Source organism: Lethenteron reissneri, chromosome 70 (assembly GCF_015708825.2).
Source record: "Lethenteron reissneri isolate LAM-NWPU_2019-01 chromosome 70, ASM1570882v1, whole genome shotgun sequence".
Classification (NCBI taxonomy): Eukaryota; Metazoa; Chordata; class Hyperoartia; order Petromyzontiformes; family Petromyzontidae; genus Lethenteron; species Lethenteron reissneri.
The window spans coordinates 1490869-1512997 of record NC_083848.1 but is presented as its reverse complement, the minus strand read 5'-3'; the positions used below and the strand labels follow the sequence as shown (position 1 = coordinate 1512997).

General features: G+C 51.8%; 2 protein-coding genes across 2 annotated transcripts; both read left to right on the top strand.

Annotated features, from left to right (window-relative positions):
* The first annotated feature begins 277 nt into the window (after positions 1–277).
* On the top strand, positions 278–1298 carry LOC133360926 (olfactory receptor 56A4-like). Its single transcript, XM_061579812.1, has one exon. It carries the CDS (start codon positions 282–284, stop codon positions 1296–1298), a length of 1017 nt encoding a protein of 338 aa, XP_061435796.1. The 5' UTR covers positions 278–281.
* A 455-nt stretch (positions 1299–1753) lies between these two features.
* LOC133360980 (olfactory receptor 51E1-like) lies at positions 1754–18075 on the top strand. The gene is made up of 4 exons (XM_061579864.1): positions 1754–1856; positions 2502–2526; positions 16455–17403; positions 18037–18075. Exons 1-4 carry the CDS (start codon positions 1754–1756, stop codon positions 18073–18075), a joined length of 1116 nt encoding a protein of 371 aa, XP_061435848.1.
* The last annotated feature ends 4054 nt before the right edge of the window (positions 18076–22129 follow it).

The following is a 22129-nucleotide window of genomic DNA, read 5'->3' as shown; positions in this document are numbered from 1 at the left end:
CAGGCTAGGTGTTAACCTTAGGGCCACACGAAGTGTCGAAGGCCCGCTGGCAGGAGGTCACTGGACAAACTCCGCAGGTGCCACGTGTTGGCTGACTAAGATGACTGTGCCGATGCACCACCTACCACCTGTGCCCTGCTCCCCCCCCCCCCCTTGTGCCAACTGTGCCACAGACTCATCTCGATGTGTGACTTGTTTCTTTACTGCCTCCCCCCCACCAAACCCGCCCAGCCACCTCCTCGTGGCCGCCAGCTCCACCTCCGCGGTGCATCACCCGCCGAATGGAGTCGACGAATTCGTCGTCTCTCGCCGCGCCTCCGTCCACCTCCAACTCCTCGGACTTTCTCTACATGACGGGCCTCTTCAGGGAGCCTCCGATGGCGCGCTACCTCACCCTCTGCGCTTTCCTCCTCCTCTACGCGGCCATCGTGTGCGCCAACGGCCTCTTGGCCTCCACCATCCTTGCCGACCGCCGCCTGCGCTCCAAGCCCATGTACGTGTTCATGGCCGCCCTCGCAGCGGCCGACGCGGCCGGCAGCACTACGACGTTGCCGCGGATTGCCGGCGACATCGTCACCACCACCGACGGCCGCATTACGGTGGCCGAGTGCGCGACGCAGATCTTCTTCAACGGCCTCTTCCTGCGCGTGCAGAGCTACGTGCTCACCGCGATGTCCGTCGACCGCTACGTGGCCATCTGCCACCCGTTGCGCTACGGCGCCGCCGCCACGTCGGCGGTCGCCGCGCGCGCCGTCGTCATCATCTGCGCCGCGTCGGCCCTCGTCGCGCTCGGCTACCCGCTCCTCGCCCGCACCCTGAGGCTGTGCAAGCCCGGAGTGATGCTGACGCCCGTGTGCGACTTTGTTCTCCTCTGCATGCTCTCGTGCGACCCGCTGACCTACCACGAGATGTTCAACGCGTTCGCCTCAGTCATGACCACCGTGGCCCCGCTCGCCCTCATTGTGCCCACCTACTTTCTTGTGCTCATCGAGTGCCGCAAGGCAAGCACGCGCGCCAGCCAGGCGAAGGCGATCCACACGTACGTGACGCACTTTTTCGTGCTGCTCGTCTTCTTCAGCTTCCACCTCTTCCTGTTCAGCTTCACCGCCATCGCGTCTCTCATAAGGCTGCCGCCCAGCTACCTGTCGCTCGCCGTGACCCTATACTACTCAATGCCGGGTCTCGTGAATCCCGTCATCTACGGACTGAGGACGGCCGAGATCCGCAGGATGCTCTTCCGCAGTGCGAAACGACGCCGCGTGGCAGCTGCGAAAGGCGAAATCGGCCTCGAGCACTGATTTATTTATTTGAAGGGGGGGGGGGGGGGCGGGCGTGTGTGTGCGCACGTTTTTTATTTTATTATTTCAGATCAGTTGAACGTCTCAAGTCCATCAAATACATGATCAGTTGTTTATAATTTCATTTGTTTATGCTATTTAATTGTACTCAATATAAAGCAACCGTGATTATTGAAAGCCACCGCGTGCACATTACAAAGCCTATATGTGCAGCACCGATTTACACCTCGTGCCTCTCTTATCCACTGAGCAGAGCACCCCACCAGCTCCCCATTCTGAACACAACTCAGGTAACCGTGTTATTTGAGTCCAGTTTGAGCCTCGCTCACATGAGTAGGCAGTTAAAGCTGCAGGCTCCCCACCATCATGCCCGTGCTTTCTACCGCCTGCCGACTGGCTCTGCAAATGGATAGCTTCCCGTAGCTCAGCAGGGCACTAAAATAGGGGGCTCCCGAATGTCCTCGTTGCCAGTGGCGTTGCGGCCCAGGTTAAAGGGCGTGGGAGAGGAGTGCAGCCAAAACTGGAGCAGTTGGAACAAGGAGTGGAGGCTCCTCAGAGGTCGCAAACGGGTTTTGATTCCTTACCCGTACCCGGCCGCACCAGGGTCGCAAACGGGTACCCGTACCCGGCCGTACCCGTACCGTACCCGGCCGGGTATCGGGTAGGGTACGGGTATCGGGTACCCGATTGCGACCTCTGGGATGAAGTTATGTTGCAGGCGCGGGTGGGTTGATTCTAGGAACTTGAATTGTGAGAAGAGACAAGACGTTGGGAAATGAGTGACAAACGGTGACTCACTAGTGACTCACGGCCTACCCGTACCCGTACCCGGCCGCACCAGGGTCGCAAACGGGTACCCGTACTCGGCCGGGTACGGGAAGCCAGGTATCGGGTAGGGTACGGGTATCGGGTACCTGGTTGCGACTTCTGGTGCATGCTGCGGCTTCGCGAAGGCGGCATTCACTTACGTACGGCAGGCTGCAGGAGTTGACTTTCCATCAGCTGTTAGGCTCGCCTACGTGGCCTTAATAAAAGTCTTAATTGAAAAAAACTATAACACATTGCTACACTAACAATACTGTACCCGAACACTCCTGCGTCAAAACTACACTATCGATGCGACAGCCGAACAGCGTTATTACAATCCCAGACACTTGATGTATTAATCACTGCTGTAGTTATCCTGATGTGTTTGTGGGTCAGGATACGCTGCAGTCAAGCACCAGAGGTGCGTGGGTGCAGAGAGCACACGCAACCCACTGTGGGGGATACAAAATAATTAGAGGGCAACACAACAGGATGTATAAATGGCAGTGGAAAAAGTGATAGGGGAGAAGAATATTGTTAACTTAGGAGCATAGTTTACGAAGGCAGGCTTGCCTAGATAATAGGCCTCCAAGGCCTGGTGCAGCATTACAAGACCCAAATATGGCAGAAACAAACTAAAATCTGGCCACATGTCACGGAAAATAACACAGAGAGGGCAACTGAGACTTGAGTTAACAGAGGGAAGAGGGAGGGGGCGGTGTTTAAGCAAAGGCGTGGGCTAGACCGATCTAGGCTAGTCAGGCCTCATCTACACACCAGGATGACAAGGCCTCACTACCAGAAACAATTATAGCATTGCTACAAACAAAAACACACACGTTCAAAACGACACTTAAGTACTCAAAATACCTCCACCAAGCAAAAAGCAACAGATATTACCGTAGAAGTTGTCCATATTGTAAGACAATAAAACAATAATTTCAGGAGCTCACTGTAGCATCCCCTCTCTCAGTGGTTGTGTGTACATGTGTGCATCTTCCAGTCATCTCAGTCAACTCATGGCACCTGCTGGGGTCTGTCCCGAGACCTCCTGCACCTAGCCTGGCACAGTAGGGGGTACAGCTAGTGGTGCATCTACCGGTCATCTCAGTCGGTCAGCCCATGGCACCTGCTGGGTCTGTCCCGAGACCTCCTGCACCTAGCCTGGCACAGTAGGGGGGTACAGCTGGTGGTGCATCTATCAGTCATCTCAGTCAGCCGACCCATGGCACATGCTGGGTCTGTCCCGATACCTCCTGCACCTAGCCTGGCACAGTAGGGGGTACAGCTAGTGGTGCATCTACCGGTCATCTCAGTCGGTCAGCCCATGGCACCTGCTGGGTCTGTCCCGAGACCTCCTGCACCTAGCCTGGCACAGTAGGGGGGTACAGCTGGTGGTGCATCTATCAGTCATCTCAGTCAGCCGACCCATGGCACATGCTGGGTCTGTCCCGATACCTCCTGCACCTAGCCTGGCACAGTAGGGGGGTACAGCTGGTGGTGCATCTATCAGTCATCTCAGTCAGCCGACCCATGGCACATGCTGGGTCTGTCCCGATACCTCCTGCACCTAGCCTGGCACAGTAGGGGGGTACAGCTGGTGGTGCATCTATCAGTCATCTCAGTCAGCCGACCCATAGCACATGCTGGGTCTGTCCCGATACCTCCTGCACATAGCCTGGCACAGTAGGGGGGTACAGCTGGTGGTGCATCTATCGGTAATCTCAGTCGGTCAACCCATGGCACCTGCTGGGTCTGTCCCGAGATCTCTTCCTGTCAGCGAGCCTTCAACACTTTACGTGGTAGCCTCAAAGTGCGCCTCGCCTGGCACAGACGCCGTGGTGACGTCACCGTCACTTGGTGGCGAATGTCGGCTGTTGGTATTGGTGTACACGTGTGTAGGTATGTGTGTGTAAGTGTGTGTGTATGTACGTGTGTGTGTACGTGTGTGTGTGGGGGGAGCGGTAGTGCAGTGGTTAGCGCCACCCTGCACTCTGTAACAAAAACATTTTTTTTGTTCTGGGTAGTGTTATTTTCTAATTGCTTATGCCTCAAAAGTACAGAAAATGGCTATTATTCCCCACAAACTTTGCTTTAATGATCAGGAGAGTGATATTTTGAAGTGTAGCTATTGTCAATGAGACAACGTGGTGTGCATGTGTGTCATTCCTTCACGTAAAGTCCTGGTCACAAAAGCAAAGTTCATGGGGAACAATAGCCATTTTCTATACTTTTGAAGCATAAGCAATTAGAAAATAACACTTACTACCCAGGAACAAAAATCGTGTTACATAGTGTTATCTGAACCGGTCCTGGGCCTCCCTTAGGTCGACTCGGCCTCAAATGAGTACCTGGTGCGGTGTGTAGTAAACATCGCTATTGAGGAGACAAAGTCAGCCGGGCGTGGTGTTGGCCACCCACCCCCTCGTGTGCGGTGCCGGTCTTCATAGGTGCTCGCGAACAGCACTTGCCCCAACAGTCGGCTAATGCTATGTGGGGGATCTTCGTCTTTGTTTGTATGTGTACACGTGTGTGAGCATGCGTGTAGCTACGAGCCCGACAGATACCCGAGTTCGATTCCCACTCACAGCCAGCGCCAGTGACAATTATCTGAACCGGTCATGCCCCCCCCTAGGTCCACTCGGCCTCAAATGGAGTGCCTGGTGAGGTGTGTAGTAAACATCGCCACGAAAGGAGGCAGAGGTGGCCGGGCGTTGTGCTGGCCACCCACCCACTTGTGTTCAACAGTGCTGGCCTTCATAGGTGCTCGCCAACAGCACTTGCCCCAACGGTCTGTTGAGGCTATAGGGAGGGTCTTTGTCTGTGTCTTAACTGCGGTGGCGAGATGTTAACTACCTCGCCTGGCATACAGGAGGTCGTGGGTTCAATCCGGGACCCTGACGATACCTTCTATATATTTGGATTTTGCGTGTGTCTCTCTCCCTGTGGTCGTGTGGAAATTTTTCCTGCACATTTATAATCAACATCACGCATTTATACTCTTTGGGTCTTTCGCTAAAGTCGCGTAGATGGAGAAAAAATAATAAAATAATCATCGTCATTTTTTATTTTTCTACGTGACTTTACTGAAAGACCCAAAGAGTATGAATTCCTGCAGTCACGAAAGCCAACCGTGCTGTGTGTGTTGGACTTTTTTCACACCGTACGTAGCCAACCGTGCTGTGTGTGTGTGGAAGTTATCTTGCACCGTACCTAGCCAACCGTGATGTGTGTGTTGAACTTCTTTCGCGCCGTACGCAGCCAATCGGTGCTAAGCGGAGGTGCGTGCAAATTTCCGGCCGCTCAATACCGCCACCTACAGCTGCGGATTAGCGCGCGGGCTCATTGCGTCCCGTTCGGGGATTTACAACGCGAACGGGCGGCGGCTTACAACACAGCTGGAGCAAACATGCGGGAGGGGGGGGGGAGAGACACGCAGTGCCGGATGAAGCTCGGTGCCTGCGGGGCCTGTTGCACATGATGTTATAAATGGGGCCCTAAATTATAATTCTAAAAAAAAACGTTAAAATAAAAAAAAACTTTTTTTGCATGCACACTAAAACTAATTGCATTTTTTTTCATTTGCTATACGGCCAGATAATACGACAAATCGTCAACCTTATACACCCCGTCGTTCGTAAAAGTCGAGGGCGGTATAGTACTATAGTAATAGAGCAAGTGCAGAATCACTGAACCGGAATTGATAGCTTTAAAGCGTTTAGCGCGGGGCCCTTGAAAGTGCTGGGCCCGTAGCAGCATTTGTAGCCACTTTTGCTATGTGCGATTTTGTGTTGAACTTATTTTGCACCGTGCGTTGCCAACCGTGTTATGTGTGTGTGTTGAACTTATTTTGCATCGTACGTTGCCAACCGTGTTATGTGTGTGTGTGTGTTGAACTTCTTTCGGACCGTACGAAGCCAACTGTGCTATGTATGGTGATGATGACAATGCAGACGTGAAGAAGCAACCCCACACACACCCAACAACAACCGCCATTCGCCACTAAGTGGCGGTGACGTCACCACGACGCTTGTGCCAGGCTATGTGCACGTTAAGGCCACGTAAAGTGTCGAACGCCCGCTGGCAGGAGGTCACGGGGCAGACCCAGGTGCCACGGATCGACCGACTGAGATGACCGAGATGACTGGCTGATGCACCACCTGTGCCTCCTACTGTGCCAACTTGCTGTGCTTTAGCCACCCGGCACTCCGCTCGTTGTTGTGAGCGTTGCTCCTCCGCCCTCCGTTGTTGTTGGAGGGCGACTGCCCAGCAGCGTCCTTCACGAGCCTCCTCCACAGAGGCCGATCTTAACACCGCCGGTACCAGTCATTGGCAAGTCCACTCAGCTCCACATCCTCCTGTACCACATCACTCCATCTCTTCTCTAGCCCGTGCCGCGCCCGTTTAGCCACCTCGATCCTGCCGAACAAAAATCTGTTTAGGCATGCGGTGGCTGGGCATGCGGGCTACATGACTCAGCCACACAACCCCCACCCCCACACACACCCACAACAACCGCCATTCGCCACTAAGTGGCGGTGACGTCACCACGACGCTTGTGCCAGGCCAAGTGCACCTTGAGGCCACGTGAAGTGTCGAACGCCCGCTGGCAAGGAGGTCACGGGGCAGACCCAGCAGGTGTCACGGGTCGACTGACTGAGATGACCGAGATGACTGGCTGATGCACCATAACATAACACAAAGACAAAGATCCCCCGTATAGCCTTAACAGACTGTAGGGGCAAGTGCTGTTAGCGAGCACCTATGAAGGCCGGAACGGTACACGAGGGGGTGGGTGGCCAGCACCACGCCCGACCGCCTTTGTCTCCCTAGAGGCAATGTTTACACACCGCACCAGGTACTCATTTGAGGCTGAGTCGACCTAGGGGAGGCCCAGGACCGGTTCAGATAATGGTCACTGGTGTTGGCCGTGAGCGGGAATCGAACTCGTGTCGCCGGGTTCATAGCGCAGCGCGCTAACCGCTACACTGTCGCTCCCCACATATAACATAACACACAGCACCACACACACACAGCACCACACACACACCCACACACACACACATGTCTATATACATAGCAGCACGGTAACCGCGAGCTTCGCGGAGTGTCTCTCTCTTGTTGCTCATTAACTAAACCCATTAGGGCCGCGTACAAACGTTGGCGATCGCCAAGCCAAGCCGATGGGGAGTCAGTCGTGTTGGGTGCTAATTTAAGCGGATCCCACAGTTCGTAGTGGGTGGTGGTGGTGGTGGGGGCGGTGAAGAGACGCCCCTCTCTAACCCCCGCGGGTGTTTAGAGACGGGACTCACTCGGGATATCCCAGAACGAGAGCGCCAGGGACTCCTCCATCCCTCCACAACCCAACACACGCGCACAACAAATTCCACCCCCCACGCCTCCCACCAAATACAAAGATCCCCCGTATAGGCTTAGCAAGAATGTAGGGGTTGTTTTTGCTGGACTGCACACACCTCCATACACACACACTTACACACGCACATACACACACACACACACCTACACACACACACACATACCTACACACACATACACACACCTACACACACATACACGTGAACACACCTACACACACCTACACATACACACACCTACACACACATACATACACACACCTACATACATACACGCCTACACACACACACGCACACACCTACACATACATACACACGCACACACCTACACATACATACACACACACCTACACATACATACATACACACACCTACACACATACCTACACACACATCCATACACACCTACACACACACCTACACACACCTACATACACACACCTACACATACACACACATACACACACCTACACACACCTACATACATACACACCTACACACAGACCTACACCCACCTACACACAACTACGAAGATCCCCCGTATAGCCTGAACAAACTGTAGGGGCAAGTGCTGTTAGCGAGCCACCTATGAAGGTCGGCACGGCAACACGAGGGGAGTGGCTGGCCAGAACCACGCCCGGCCGCCTTTGTCTCCCCCAGTGGCGATGTTTACTACACACCGCACCAGGTACTAATTTGAGGCTGAGTCGATCTAGGGGAGGCCCATGATTCAGTTTAGATAGTCGTCACCGGTGGTGTTGGCCGTGAACGGGTAATGAACCGGGGTCACCGGGTTCGTAGCGCAGCGTAGCGCTGACCGCTACTACCACTACCGCTCACCACCCCCACGAAAGACACCCCAGCTCACTCAACCTACCCCGATAATTTGCCAATAAGTGACGGTGACGTCACCACGGCGCCTGTGCCAGGCCAGGTGCACCTTGAGGCCACCACGTGAAGTGTCGAAGGCTCGCTGCTGACAGAAGGATGTCTCGGGACAGACACAGCAGGTGCCATGGGTCGGCTTCCTGAGATGACCGGTAGATGCACCACCAGCTGTACCCCCCTGCTGTGCCAGGCTAGGTGCAGGAGACCAAGCAGGTGCCATGGGTCGGCTGACTGAGATGACCGGTAGATGCACCACCAGCTGTACCCCCCTACTGTGCCAGGCTCGTGCAGGAGGTATCGGGACAGACCCAGGTGCCATGGGTCGCCTGCCTGAGATGACTGGTAGGTGCAACAGCTGTGCCCCCTACTATGCCAAATTTCTGAACTTTAACCACCCGGCGCTCCGCTCGCTATTGTGAGCGTCGCTCCTCAGCCCTCCGCTGTTGCTGGAGGGCGACTGCCTCCAACTGCCCAGTAGCGTCCTTCACGAGCCTCCTCCTCCACAGAGGCCGATCTTGACACCGCAGGTACCGTTCATCGGCAAGTCCACTCAGTTCCACATCCTCCTGTACCGCATCAGCTCCATCTCTTCTCCAGCCCGTGTGACTTACTCACCCACTCAGCCACTCACTCACCCACTCACTTACCCACCCACTCACTCACCCACTCATTCACTCATCCATCAGCTCCATCTCTTCTCCAGCCCATGGCGTGCCCGTTTAGCCCCCTCTATGCGGCCAAACAGAAGCTGCTTGGGCATGCGGGCTACATGGCCCAGCCAGTGCAGCCACCCCACCCCCCACACACACATCCCACTCCACACATCCCACACACACATCCCACACACACACAGATCCCACACACACACACATCCCACACACACACACAACAACAACAACCGCCATTCGCCACTAAGTGGCAGTGACGTCACCACGACGCTTGTGCCAGGCCATGTGCACCTTGAGGCTACCACGTGAAGTGTCGAACGCCCGCTGGCAGGAGGTCACGGGGCAGACCCAGGTGCCACGGGTCGACTGACTGAGATGACCGAGATGACTGGCTGATGTACCACCTGTGCCCCCTACTGTGCCAACTTGTTGTGCTTTGGCCACCTGGCGCTCCGCTCGTTGTTGTGAGCGTCGCTCCTCCGCCCTCCGTTGTTGTTGGAGGGCGACTGCCTCCAACTGCCCAACTCACACCCCCCCACACACACATCCCACCCCACACTCACCCCACACACACACATCCAACCCCCACACCTACCCTACCCACACACACTCGACACACACACATCCCACCCCACCCCAACCCACCTACCCCACCCCACTACAACCCCGTTGAGCTCCACCAAAGTTGGGTTTAAAAGGCGCGGGGGGTTGTGAGTGAGTGAGAAGAGAGGAGAGAGATAGGGGGGGCAGGAGGAGGAGTTGGCAAGCGTGCGGCAGACTAAGCCACACGGAGGTGGAGGAAGCCGGGCACGCAATTGAACACTTCGTGAACATGACCGGGTGAGTAGCTGCTGTTGTTGTTTTTGTTGTCGTCTGCGGTGAACTCATGTGTGTGTGTGTGTTTGTGTGCGTGTGTGGGGAGCGTCGCTAACATCGCTGTCACATCCTTATTATTGCCTGCATTGTCATGGATTCATTCAGACCTCATCGGTCACCACCTTCTAAATCTCGACGTTCATCCGACAAAGTTCCATCACAATGGAGACATTCACAAACAAATAGACATTTTAAAAAAATGTTGCCCGTTTTGAAACGTCTATACATGAAAATGCAATATCCCTGCACAAGAATACGGGGTTAAACCGTACGCGTTGACAGCTTTGCTACTATACACTACACTACTATACACTACACTACTAGACACTATTATACACTACACTATACACTGCACTACTATACACGACACTATACACTGCAGTATACATTACACTACACTATACACTACGCTACTTACTATTCACTACACAACTACAAACCTACCATATCACAGACCAAATCAGACTACTATACACTACACTATACACTACACTATACACTACACCAGTATACACTACACTACAAAAACCTGTCAACCATTATCAGTACCTCCCTTATTACATACCAAGTCAGACTATTATACATCATACACTACACTATACACTACACTACTGAACACAATACACTACTATACACTACACTACTATACACTGCTATATACTACACTACTATACACAATACACTACTATACACTACACTACTATACACTACACTACTATACACAATACACTACTATACACTACACTATACACTACACTATACACTACACTATACACTACACTATTCACTACACTACTACAAACCTGTCAAGCCCTTATCAGTGCCATACCTTATCACAGACCAAATCAGACTTGATTGGTCACCACCTGCAAAGTCCCATCACAAGGGAGAGAAACACAAACAAGTAGACAACTTTGATTTGTGCCCGCTATAAAACGTCTGTACGCCATATGGATCTGAAAACTCAATATCCCTTTACAATAATATGGGTTGACAGATATGCACTAAGAACCCGGCGACCCCAGTTCTGTACCCTTTCACGGCCAACAAAAGTGACAATTATCTGAACCGGTCCTGGGCCTCCCCTAGGTCGACTCAGCCTCAAATGAGTACCTGGTGCGGTGTGCAGTAAACATCGCCGCTGTGGGAGACAAAGGCGGTCGGGCGTGGTGCTGGCCACCCATCCCTTCGTGTGCCGTGCCGGCCTTCATCGATGCTCGCTAACAGCACTTGCCCCAACAGTCTGTTAAAGGCTATACGGGGGATCTTTGTATTCGTTTGTATATGTGGGGAGTGGTGGCACAGCGGTTAGCGTGTTGCGCTCCAAACCTGGCAAAGACCCCCGGGTTTCGATTTCCGCTCACGGCCAAGAACGGTGACGATTATCTCTGAACCGGTCCTGGGCCTCCCCTAGATCAACTCAGCCTCAAATGAGTACCTGGTGCGGTGTGCAGTAAGCATCGTCACTGGGGGAGACAAAGGCGGTCGGGCGTGGTGCTGGCCACCCACCCCCTCGTGTGCCACAGTGCCGGTAGCCTTCATAGGTGCTGCTCGCTAACAGCACTTGCCCCAACAGTCTGTTAATGCTATATGGGTGATCTTTGTTTTTTGTTCTAGATTTGAAGCTTTCGTGACAGCAAGGATTCATACTCTTTGGTTTTTTCGGTAAAGTCACGTAGGTAAAACAATCAATAAAATAAAATAAATGAAAACAACTAAACTAAAATGCTTTTTTATTGATATTTCATTGATTGTTTTACCTACGTGACTTTACCAAAAAAACTAAGAGTATTTGTTTTTTGTCTCATATATACGACAAAAAAACCGAAACTTTTTATTTTATTTTGCCAAGCTTAAGGCGCCACTGAGCGATGTGGTAGCTCCTTTTCAGAAATGAAAACCTAGCCATCACAGACGGCAGCGGCTCATCATCATCATCATCGCGTGGAAATTCATAGCAGCATCCAACACGCTCTGAACGCGTAGAGATGTCGATTCTAAACGTGGAGGGGGGAGAAACCGCAGGTCCCGGAGAAAAATCCACGCGACCATGGCGAGCGAGAGAGAGAGAGACGTCGACTCCAAATATAAAGCAGCAGGCATCGTCAAGATCGGTATTGAACCCACGACCTCCTGTAGACCAGGCTAGGTAGTTAACATCTTCTAGCCACCGTGATGATGATGAGAGAGACACGCAGACTCCAAATATACAGCAGCAGGCGTCGTTAGGGTCGGGATCTAACCCACGACCTCCTGTAGACCAGGCTAGGTAGTTAACATATCCTAGTCACCGTGATGATGATGATGAGAGAGAGAGAGAGACACGCAGACTCCGAATAAACAGCAACAGGCGTCGTCAGGGTCGGGATCTAACCCACGACCTCCTGTAGACCAGGCGAGGTAGTTAACATCTTCTAGCCACCGTGATGATGATGAGAGAGAGAGACGCAGACTCCAAATATATACAGCAGCAGGCATCGTCAGAACGGTATTGAACCCACGGCCTCCTGTAGACGAGGCGAGGTAGTTAACATCTCCTCGCCACCGTGACGATGATGAGAGAGACACTCAGACTCCAAATATACAGCAGCAGGCGTCGTCAGGTTCGGGATCTAACCCACGACCTCCTGTAGACCAGGCGAGGTAGTTAACATCTCACCACGGGGCCACCCACATACACACTTGGGGAGCGGTGGCGCAGCGGTTAGCGCATTGCGTTATTTCGGTAACGTCATGTAGCTATAAATAAAATAAATCACGACGTTTCGATCGCAACACAAGCGGTCGTCCTTAGACGGAAAACAATTCCACTGCTGGATTATATTTGTTGCGATCAAACGTCGTAATTTATTAAATTTTTTACCTACGTGACTTTACCGAAAGAACCAAAGAGTATGGATTCCTGCAGTCACGAAAGCTTAAAATCAAGATTGATGTCCCAATGATACATTCTCCAATCGGCAATTATCGTAACAATTTATCGCAACAATTATAACACGTCCTTTTAGTTTCGTTTGGTTTTAAAGATTGCAGCTGCCCTCTGTCGCGCCCATCATGGTGGGTTGAAACTCGCTTGCGCTGAGCTACAATGTTATGTTGAACACGTAGGCTTTCGTGAACAATATCATCAATAATGCAGGTTGTTTTTGGGTTAGATCTCGCAAATATGCGTCGTTAAACCCGCCACCACCCGACACAGCCAATTAGTAAGGTTTGTCACTTAAAAAGAACATACCAATTCGTTATTCGTGCAGTGTTTTGGTGAGTAAATCCACACAATTTACAATCTGAGTACTTCCAAACGTGTTATTTCCAATTTTCTCAACGTCACACGTGAAAGAGAAGAAAACAAATAGATGTTGACAATAATGAGAATATAAACAATACATTGAAGACATTAGCACCCATCGGGTGATGTGTGTTTGTGTGTTTTATGTGAGGAGCGGTAGTGTAGCGGTTAGCGCTACGCTGCTCTATGAACCCGGCGACCAGGGTTCGATTCCCGATCACGGCCAATACCTAGTGACGATTATCTGAACCGGTCCTGGACCTCCCCTAGGTCGACTCAGCCTCTAATGAGTACCTGGTGTGGTGTGTAAACATCGCCACTGTGGAGACAAAGGCGGTCGGGCGTGGTGCTGGCCACCCACCCACCCCCTCGTGTATCGTTCCGGCCTTCATAGGTGCTCGCTAACAGCACTTGCCCCTACAGTCTGTTTATGTTAGACGGGGGATCTTTGTCTTTATGTGCTCATATATTTAGAGGGTTGCCCAAAATTCAGGAGACGCTTTATTTTTAACAGATCAAACAACAGGGTTATGCCATTCTTTATTTAACCAATTTTCAAAGTGAATGTAGGGCTTTTTGTTATTAAAGATCACACCAGCCCTTTGTCGTGCATAAACAAACCCAGTAGAAACACGTCCACATTTATACTCTTTGGTTCTTTCGGTAAAGTCACGTAGGTAAAGAAAATAAACTAAATTAAATCACGACGTTTCGGACACAACACAAGCGTCCGTCATCAGGTGGGACAACCACAGCAAAAAGCAGTTGCTGAAATAGGCAAAAGAGCTACGTGACTTTACCGAAAGAACCAAAGGGTATGGATCCCTGCAGTCACGAACGCTTCAAATCAAGATGTCACTCTATACTCCGCTAGCCTGTCACTCTTCTCTCGCACCTCCACCCTCGTCCTTACCCTAATTACCCTTGCTCTGAACTCCCTTTCTCTATACTCCACTAAGCCTGTCACTCTATACTCTTTGGTTCTTTCGGTAAAGTCACGTAGGTATAAAATAAATCACGACGTTTCGGGCGCAACACAAGCGTCCGTCGTCAGGTGGGAAAGCATGGTCTGCTGCTGAGGCAGACTGTTTTAAAAGGTTTGAAATGGGTGTAGCCCAAGGGTCATAAATAAGTGGCCGGGGCTGGTGATGTTAATGTGAGAAATTAACATGTCGCTGTAAGATAGAAGGAGAGCGGCCTCCTAGACGATGGTACGGAAGTGGCATGATTTATTTTATTTTCTACCTACGTGACTTTACCGAAAGAACCAAAGGGTATGGATCCCTGCAGTCACGAACGCTTCAAATCAAGATGTCACTCTATACTCCGCTAGCCTGTCACTCTTCTCTCGCACTTCCACCCTCGTCCTTGCCCCCAGCAGCATTGGCTGTGGAGGGCGAGGTCCCAGGCTTCTTCTCCATGAGTCTTGTCTCCTTCATCCCTTCAGCTGCAACCAACAACCACCCAGCCTTATATCCCCCTCCTCATTAAGGATCCTCAGCAGAGGTCGCAACCGGGTACCCGATACCCGTACCCTACCCGATACCCGGGTAGCCGGGTATCGGGTAGGGTACGGGTACCCGTTTGCGACCCTGGTGCGGCCGGGTACGGGTAGGCCGTGAGTCACTGGTCAGTAACCGGTTGTCACTCATTTCCCAACGTCTTGTCTCTTCTCACAATTCAAGTTCCTAGAATCAACCCACCCGCGCCTACAACATGGCTTTATCCCAGAGGTCGCAATCGGGTACCCGATACCCGTACCCTACCCGATACCCGGCCGGGTACAGGTAGCCGGGTATCGGGTAGGGTACGGGTACGGGTACCCATTTGCGACCCTGGTGCGGCTGGGTACGGGAACGGGTAGGCCGTGAGTCACTGGTGAGTAACCGTTTGTCACTCATTTCCCAACGTCTTGTCTCTTCTCACAATTCAAGTTCCTAGAATCAACCCACCCGCGCCTGCAACATGGCTTCATCCTAGAGGTCGCAATCGGGTACCCGTTCCCGTACCCTACTCGATACCCGGCCGGGTACGGGTAGCCGGGTATCGGGTAGGGTACGGGTACCCGTTTGCGACCCTGGTGCGGCCGGGTACGGGTACGGGTAAGGAATCAAAACCCCTTCTTCTTGGCGTAGGAGGTGTGCGCATTTCACAAGTAGTACTAAGCACATACCTGCATTTCCCATAAATATGCTAAATCCCTCTTGATATGCAAATTCTTTTGTCAAGGCGCTCTTCCCCCCCTTTCAACCCAGCTTAAATATATGCTACCAAGCCTGGTGGTGTTTCATTCAGACGCTGTCTCCCCGACAGACCTGTTCTTCACCTGAGGACGGCTGCTTGCGTTGTGGCCGAAACGTCGTTAGAATAATTTAATTATTTTTATTTTTTTTATTTTATTATTTCCCTTCTACGTGAATTTACCGAAAGAACCAAGAAGATGAATCCCTGCTGCAGTCACGAAGAAGCTTTGAATCGAGAATCAAAACCCGTTTGCGACCTCTGGTCCTCGGTTACCCTCCATTAAGCTGGCACCTCAGCGGCGCCTCCTGTACATTGTCTCTCTCTCTCTCAACATCTCCCGTCTCTCCGACGAATACCCCTTGTTCCCCCACGCACGCATGCACCTGCCTGCCTGCCCCCAAATGCACCCGCTTCATTACTGCTTCTCCATACTCTTTGGTGTCTCTGGGTAAAGTCACGTGGGTAGAAACATCATAGACCACGGCGTTTCGATCGCAACACAAGCAATCGTCATCAGGTGGGACGACCACAGCAAGAAAATTGCTTTTTAGAAAAAAATAATACATCACGACGTTTCGATTGCAACACAAGCAATCATCATCAGGTGGTACAATCACCGCAAGAAAAAACTGTTGAAGTACTGCTTCTCCCCCTAATTGCTGGCGCATATCTCGCGGCACCTCCGTGTCTTGACGCTTACACCTGCTCGCCCTCAAATGCACCCGCTGTTTACAAGCCCCGCGCGTTACGCCACTACCACATATATACAATAGCCGATGTTTCTGCACTTTGAGAATTCATGCTGATGATGGCGCTTTGAGTGGCAGATTTGTGCCAGAAAGGCATGCGTGTGTGCGTTTGTGTACAAACATAAAATTGACTCATTCTCTTCCTGCCTCCTCCTCCTCATCCACCCCTCCTCCTGTTCCCCCACCTCTACTGTCTCCTCCTCCTCTGCCTCCTCCTCCTCTGTCTCCTCCACCCCCCTCCCACCACCACCACCAACCAGACCTCCGCCGAACGCGCCGCAGGGCAATGCCAGCGACCTCACCATCGAGCTGAGGAACCCCTTCAGCGAGCCGCCCGCCGCCCGGTGGCTCTCCTTCTCCCTCTACCTGGCCGCGTACGCCTCCGCGCTCGTCTGCAACTCCCTCCTCTGCCTCGCCATCTGCGCTCACCGGCGCCTCCACCGCCCCATGTACCTCCTCGTGTGCGCCATGTCGGGCGTCGATCTCGTCGCTGCCACCAACAGCCTGCCGGCTCTCGCGCGCTCGACGTTCGGAGCCGTCGCCATCCCGCTGGGCGAGTGCGTCGCGCAGATGTTCGTCGCGCACGCCACCCTCCGCATGCAGACCTCCACCCTGTGCCTCATGTCGCTCGACCGCTACGTCGCCATCGGCCACCCGCTGCGCTACGGCGCCCTCGTGACGAACGCGCGCGCGGCGGCCTCGCTCGCGTCCGCGGCGGCCCTCGTCGTCCTCCTCTGCCTCGCCAACGTCGTCGGAGTCCTTCGCCTCGACTTCTGCCGACCCGTCGCCATCCCCGTGCCCGTCTGCAACTACCTCGGCCTCGTGCACGTCGCCTGCGGTGACGTCGCCGGCCACGTCGCCTACGGCTACGCGACGCTCGCCATCTACGTCGCAGCTCCGGCCGCCATCGTGAGCGTCGCCTACGCGCGCGTGCTCCTCGAGTTCCGGCGTCCGGGGCTACGCGCCACCCAGCGGCGGGCTGTGCACGCGTGCGTCACCCAGCTGATGGTGGCCGGCGTCTACTTCGTCTCCATCCTCGTGTCGTTCGTCAACAGCTTCCCGTTCCCCGAGTCGCGCGCGGCCGAGGCGCGCTTCTCGTTCCACGTGCTCCACTACATGCTGCCCTGCACCCTCAACCCCGTCATCTACGGGCTTCGCATGAGCGAGATCAGGCGGGTGGCGTTCCAGAGGTTCCGCGGCAAGGTGGTAGCTCAGCAGCAGCACGAGCAGATGGAGTAGAAGGAGGAACAGCTGGAGCAGCAGCAGTGTCAGCTGTAGCAGCAGCTGGAGTAGAAGCAGTAGCAGCAGCTGGAGTAGATGCAACAGCAGCTGGAGCAGCTGTAGTAGAAGCAGCAGCAGCAGCAGCAGTGGCAGCACCAGCAACTGGAGTAGAAGCAGCAGCTGGAGCATCTGGAGCAGCAGCATCGGTAGCTGTAGCAGCAGCTGGAGTAGATGCAGCAGCAGCTGGAGCAGCAGCAGTGGCAGCAACAGCTGTAGTAGAATAAGCAGCAGCTGGAGCAGTGGCAGCAGTATTAGCAGCTGGAGTAGAAGCAGCAGTGGCAGCAGCAGCAACTGGAGTAGAAGCAGCAGCTGGAGCATCTGGAGCAGCAACATCGGCAGCTGTAGCAGCAGCTGGAGTATAAGCAGCAGCTGTAGCAGCAGCAGTGGTAGCAGAAGCAGGAACAGCTGGAGTAGAAGCAGCAGCTGGAGTAGAAGCAGCAGCTGGAGTAGAAGCAGCAGCAGTGGCAGCAGCAGCAACTGGAGTAGAAGCAGCAGCTGGAGCATCTGGAGCAGCAGCATCGGCAGCTGTAGCAGCAGCTGGAGTATAAGCAGCAGCTGTAGCAGCAGCAGTGGCAGCAGCAGCAGGAACAGCTGGAGTAGAAGCAGCAGCTGGAGTAGAAGCAGCAGCAGTGGCAGCAGCAGCAACTGGAGTAGAAGCAGCAGCTGGAGCAGCAGCAGTGGCAGCAGCAGCAGCTGGAGTAGAAGCAGCAGCTGTAGCAGCAGCAGTGGTAGCAGCAGCAGGAACAGCTGGAGTAGAAGCAGCAGCTGTAGCAGCAGCAGTGGTAGCAGCAGCAGGAACAGCTGGAGTAGAAGCAGCAGCTGTAGCAGCAGCAGTGGCAGCAGCAGCAGTAGGAACAGCTGGAGTAGAAGCAGCAGCACCAGCTGGAGCAGCTATAGGAACATCAGCTGGAGCAGCAGCAGCAGTGGCAGCAGCAGCTGGAGCAGCGGCGGCAGCTGGAGTAGCAGCAGTTGGATACGTACGGTGCGAAAGAAGTTCAACACACACACAGCACGGTTGGCTACGTACGTTGCGAAAGAAGTTGTACATACATACATCGCAATCACGAACATTTGCATCATCAATATCATCATGATCATCATCAACATCATAATCACATCACACTCGAATAAAGTAATCACGTAACGTTCAACCCTTTACCACGCATCCTCTCGTCATGAGTTTCGAAAGATCCCACAAAGACAAAGATGCCCCGTGAAGACCGAGAAGACTGTTGGGGCAAGTGCTGTTAACGAGCAGAAGCACCTATGAAGGATCCCGGTGCTGTGGCACACGAGGGGGTGGGTGGCCAGCACCACGCCCGACCGCCTTTGTCTCCCCCAGTGGCGGTGATGTTTACACACTGCACCGGAAACTCATTTGAGGCCGAGCCGACCTAGGGGAGGCCCAGGACCGGTTCAGACAATCGTCAACTGGTGTTTCATAATATATTTACAGATATAAAAACAAAGATCACCCGTATAGCCTTAACTTACTGTTGGGGCAAGTGCTGTTAGCGAGCACCTGTTCATGCCGGAACGGTACACGAGACGATGGGTGGCCAGAACCACGCCCGACCGCCTTTGTCTCCCCTAGTGGCGATGTTTACTACACACCGCACCAGGTACTCAGTTGAGGCTGAGTCGACCTAGGGGAGGCACAGGACCGGTTCGGATAATCGTCACTGGTGTTGGCCGCCACGACACAGACACTGACACACGCACTGACACACGCTCACGGAGGGAACGTACACTCTGACACAACAACAACCCACGACGCTTGTGCCAGGCTAGGTGCACGTTTAAGGCCACGTGAAGTGTCGAACGCCCGCTGGCACGAGGTCACGGGACAGACCCTGCGGGTGCCATGGGTCGACTGACTGACATGACCGAGATGTGCTGTACTAGAATACTACACTATACAGTGTATAGTGTACTATATAGTAGTGTAGTGTATAGTGTAGTGTATAGTATACACTACACTATACACTACACTACTATATAGTGCACTACTAGACACTACACTACTATACACTACACTACTATACACTACACTACTATACACTGCACTACTATACACTACACTATACACTACACTACTATACACTGCACTACTATATACTACACTACGATACACTACACTACTATACACTACACTATAGACTACACTACACTATACACTACACTATACACTACCGTACTATACACTGCACTACTATATACTACACTACGATACACTACACTACTATACAGTACACTATACACTACACTACTATACACTACACTACTATACACTACACTATACACTACACTATACACTATACACTACACCACTATACACTACACTACTATACACTACACTATACACGACACTATACACGACACTATACACTACACTACTATACACTCCACTATACACTACACTACTATACACTACACTATACACTACACTACCATACACTACACTACTATACACTACACTACACACTACACTGATATACACTACACCACTATACACTACACTACTATATACTACACAATTATACACTACACTATACACTACATTACTATACACTACACTACTATACACTACACAATTATACACTACACTATACACTACACTGCTATACACTACACTACTATACACTACACTACTATACACTACACAATTATACACTACACTACTATACACTACACTACTATACACTACACTATACACGACACTACTATACACTTCACTACTATACACTACACTACTATACACTACACTACTATACACTACACAACTATACACTACACTACTCTACACTACACTATACACTACACTACTATACACGACACTACTATACACTACACTACTATACACTACACTACTATACACGACACTACTATACACTACACTATACACTGCACTACTATACACTACACTACTATACACTACACTACTATACACTACACAATTATACACTACACTACTATACACTACACTATACACGACACTACTATACACTACACTACTATACACTACACTACTATACACTACACAACTATACACTACACTACTATACACTACACTATACACTACACTACTATACACGACACTACTATACACTACACTACTATACACTACACTACTATACACGACACTACTATACACTACACTATACACTGCACTACTATACACTACACTACTATTCACTACACTATACACGACACTACTATTCACTACACTACTATACACTACACTACTATACACTACACTATACACTACACAATACACGACACTACTATACACTATACACTACACTACTATACACTACACTATACACTACACTATAGTATAGTGTAGTGTATAGTAGTGTAGTGTATAGTGACTATACACTACACTACTATACACTACACTATACACTACACTATACACTGCACTACTATACACTACACTACTATACACTACACTACTATACACGACACTATTATACACTACACTATACACTGCACTACTATACACTACACTACTATACACTACACTATACACTACACTATACACTACACTACTATACACGACACTACTATACACTACACTATACACTAAACTATACACGACACTACTATACACTCGTGCTGTACTCTAACGAATTGGCTACGTTGTGTTTACGTGACGAACCCATTACTATTTGGCTGTGTCGGGTGGTGGCGGGTTTACCGACACACATCTATCTATATTTACGCGATATACGACCCTAATTCGATTCCCGCTCATGGCCACCACCGGTGAGCATTATTTTAACCGCTCCTGGGCCTCCCCTAGGGCGACTAAGCCTCAAACGAGTAACTGCTGTGGTGTGTGAACATCGCCACTGGGAAGACAAAGGCGGCCGGGCGTCGTGAATCCAAGACCCGGGCGAAGCCGGGTAGTAAAGCTAGTGGATATATAAAGTTGTACAGTGGATACATTACATCATACCGCTGGTGATAGTCGAAGCAACGACAACAACAACCAACAACAACAACAACACAAATCTGCGTAGGAAAAATAAACATATATTTCCCTAAAATGTGCGGCACCAAAAATTCGACGTTAAATCGCCCACTCGGAGCCGCTTCTCACCTTGTGGTCAACCGCCCCGGGCCCCGCCCTTGGGGGGGGGGGAGCCCACCCCTCCCATCCACCCCCCACCTCCCCCCAGGGCCCACACTGAGTGGGGTTCGCCCTGGGCTCCCCCCCCCACACACCGCTCCCCCACCACCACCAACCACCGCGCTCTATGTGCTGTGGATTGGATGGGTTTGTTGATGTTTTTTGTTTGTTGTTGACGCGACCTCGGTGAGATCATTCGTGTTCAAGATGAGTGGTGGACTTGCCTGCACATTTCTGTCAGCGACACGAGCACTGCTTCAAGCAGAGCCTGACTGCTGCTGCTGATGATGAGACTTTGAATGTCGAAATCAGTCCCTGCCCATGAAGGTCTGGGTAGTTCACCAATGCTGATGCCAATGCTGATGAGATGCTTAAGGTCGAACCCCATTCTTGTCTAGAAACATCTGGGCAGTTCACTAGCCCTGGTTCAAGCAGAGTCTGCATCTGCAGCTGATGAGACATTGAATATCGAAACCGGCCCTTGCCTAATAAAGCCCCTGGTCAGTTTCGCGAGCACCG